This window comes from Arachis ipaensis, chromosome B02 (genome assembly GCF_000816755.2).
Source record: "Arachis ipaensis cultivar K30076 chromosome B02, Araip1.1, whole genome shotgun sequence".
In the NCBI taxonomy this organism is placed as follows: Eukaryota; Viridiplantae; Streptophyta; class Magnoliopsida; order Fabales; family Fabaceae; genus Arachis; species Arachis ipaensis.
In genome coordinates this window covers 29,179,350-29,181,748 of record NC_029786.2, presented here as the reverse complement: position 1 = coordinate 29,181,748, position 2,399 = coordinate 29,179,350, and the positions used below count along the sequence as shown (strand labels likewise).

The window sequence follows — 2,399 nt, the reverse complement described above, 5'->3', positions numbered from 1 at the left end:
AAGCTATTGGTTGAATCTGACCCATCCATAAAGGTCAAATCTATAACTGCGGAGCTCTAGGCAAGATTCAACTACATTATTAGTTACTGGAAGGCTTGGCTGGTAAAGCAGAAGTCGATAGCCAAGGTTTTCGGTAGATGGGAAGAATCTTACCAAGCTTTGCTGTTGTGGTTCTTGGCGATAGTTTAGAAGATGCCTGGTTCACAAGTTCAAATAGAAACACGACCCCTGTATAACTGGAGTCAAGAGGTGGACGGTGTAAGGATATTTCATCGGGTATTCTAGAGCTTTAATCCATGCATAAGAGCTTTCAAATATTGTAAGTCGCTGGTTTATGTTGACGGGACCCACCTATATGGAAAATATAAAAGTTGCATTTTGGTTGCAGTTGCGCAAGATTGGAATCAAAACATTAATTGTACCGATTGCTTTTACCATTGTAGAGGGTGAGACTACTGATGCATGACACTTTTTTCTCAGTAATTTACGAACACATGTTGTAAGGAAAGACGACATGGGGATAATCTTCGATCGTCATGAGTCAATTCGGGCCGCAGTCAATCGTAGCGGAGGTGATTGAAAACCTCTGAGAGCATGGTGGATGTTTTGTATTCGGCACATCGGTAGCAACTTCTTAAGGGAATTTAAGGTTCTGTACTTGCAAAAGCTTGTGGTCAACATTGGGTATTCAAGGACAGTGGAGGAGTACAACGCCAAATACAGGAGGTTGCAAGAACAAGGCGAGGCCTATGTTCATTGGTGCGACAACATCGATCATCCCCAGTGGGTGTTTGCATTTGACGAGGGACATTGATGAGGTCACATGAAGACGAACTTTGTCGAGTGCATTAATTCGGTGTTGAAGGGTGCTCGAAATCTTCCTATATTAGCGCTAGTCCGAACAACATATTTTCGGTTGAACGAGTTGTTTACGTGGAAGAGTACTGAGGCTTACTAGCGTAAGCGTGCTGGATTTACTTTTTCTGAGTTTTCCACTCAGCGGATAGAGGCAAACATGCAGCGCGCAGGTAACATCGTTGTGAATCGGTTTGATAGAAGAAACGAGGTGTTTGAGGTGCACGAAATACCTAGTGAAAAAGTGTTAGTTGTTGATCTTGCACGACGGAGGTGCGACTGTGGGCATTTTCAGGTGGAGCAACTTCCATGTCGCAATGTTATTACGTGCTGTGCTAACCAGCGACTGGATTGGCAGATATATGTTAACGATGTATATAAAATGTCAGAAATTCAGAAGGTCTATAGAGAGAAGTTTGTCCCGTTGGGCGACACGGAGACATGGCCTGATTACACAGGAGTGACCTTGGTTGCGAATTTGGCCTTGCGACGAAAGTCAAAAGGTTGTCCCAAATCGACTTGCTATCTGAATGAAATGGATTCACAGGAAATACGTGGTCCCCGGGTATGCCGTCTTTGCAGAAATCAGGGTCATAGTCGTAGTAGATGTCCTCAACGTGCTGGACCAAGTGGGGTTGATTGCAGTGGAGCCTCGTAGTATTTTTAATATCTATGTATTTTTAATTTGAGTCATTATGTAAAACCCGGTTAATTAATGGCTAATTATCTCATAAAATAAAATATATTCTCAAAAGTGAGAAATGAGGTTTTTATGGTTTAATGTGGTAGAGAAATTTAAGACGAGAATTTCGACACCAATTTTAAAAAAATCGGCCCAAGATTGGGCCGAACGAACCAAACCGGGCCAACCGAACCCAATTTGGGCCCAAGGGCTCAGCCAAGCCCCATTAATTAATGAGAGCTCAGCTCTCTTCTCCCCAAAACAACACACACACGCTGCACAAAGAAAGGGAAAGGGGGAAGATTGAAAACCCTTTGTTCTTGTTCACCTCCAACTTCAATTATTGATAACTTTTGATTCGGAGCTCCGATTGACGCACCATTTGCGGCCACGCGACCGCGATGTCGAGCTCTACAAAATCCACACAAGCAATCTTGAGGTAAGTCACAGTTTCATCTTCGAATCCCAGCCCTTGATTTTCGAATTTATTGGGCAAGAATGTTGAACTTTTGAGCTTCCTTGTGTTGTAGGATCTAATTAACTTGGAGGGAAGGCTTGTTCTTGCCTCTTTTGATCTTTGGGTTTGTTAAGTGACTCAACCCTAAGTTAAATGATTGAGTGTTGTGATTTGATATTGAGTTTGTATGGTTGGATGTAAATTATGTGTGTTAGGCAAGGTATATATGTGAATGGATTGAAGTTGATGGAGATTTTGGGAGCTTGATGGTGATATACAAGCTGTAAATCTGATCTTGGAAGCTTTGAGACCTTGAAAAGTGAGAAAGAGTGGGAATTGGAGGTGTTCCGGGTGGAACGGGAATCGACCAAGGTATGATTTCGGTTTCCTGTATCTAAAATATAA

At 42.5% G+C, this 2,399-nt stretch overlaps 1 protein-coding gene across 1 annotated transcript; it reads left to right on the top strand.

Moving 5' to 3' along the window:
* On the top strand, positions 1,016 to 1,513 carry LOC107627115. The gene has a single exon (XM_016329977.1). It carries the CDS (start codon positions 1,016 to 1,018, stop codon positions 1,511 to 1,513), a length of 498 nt encoding a protein of 165 aa, XP_016185463.1.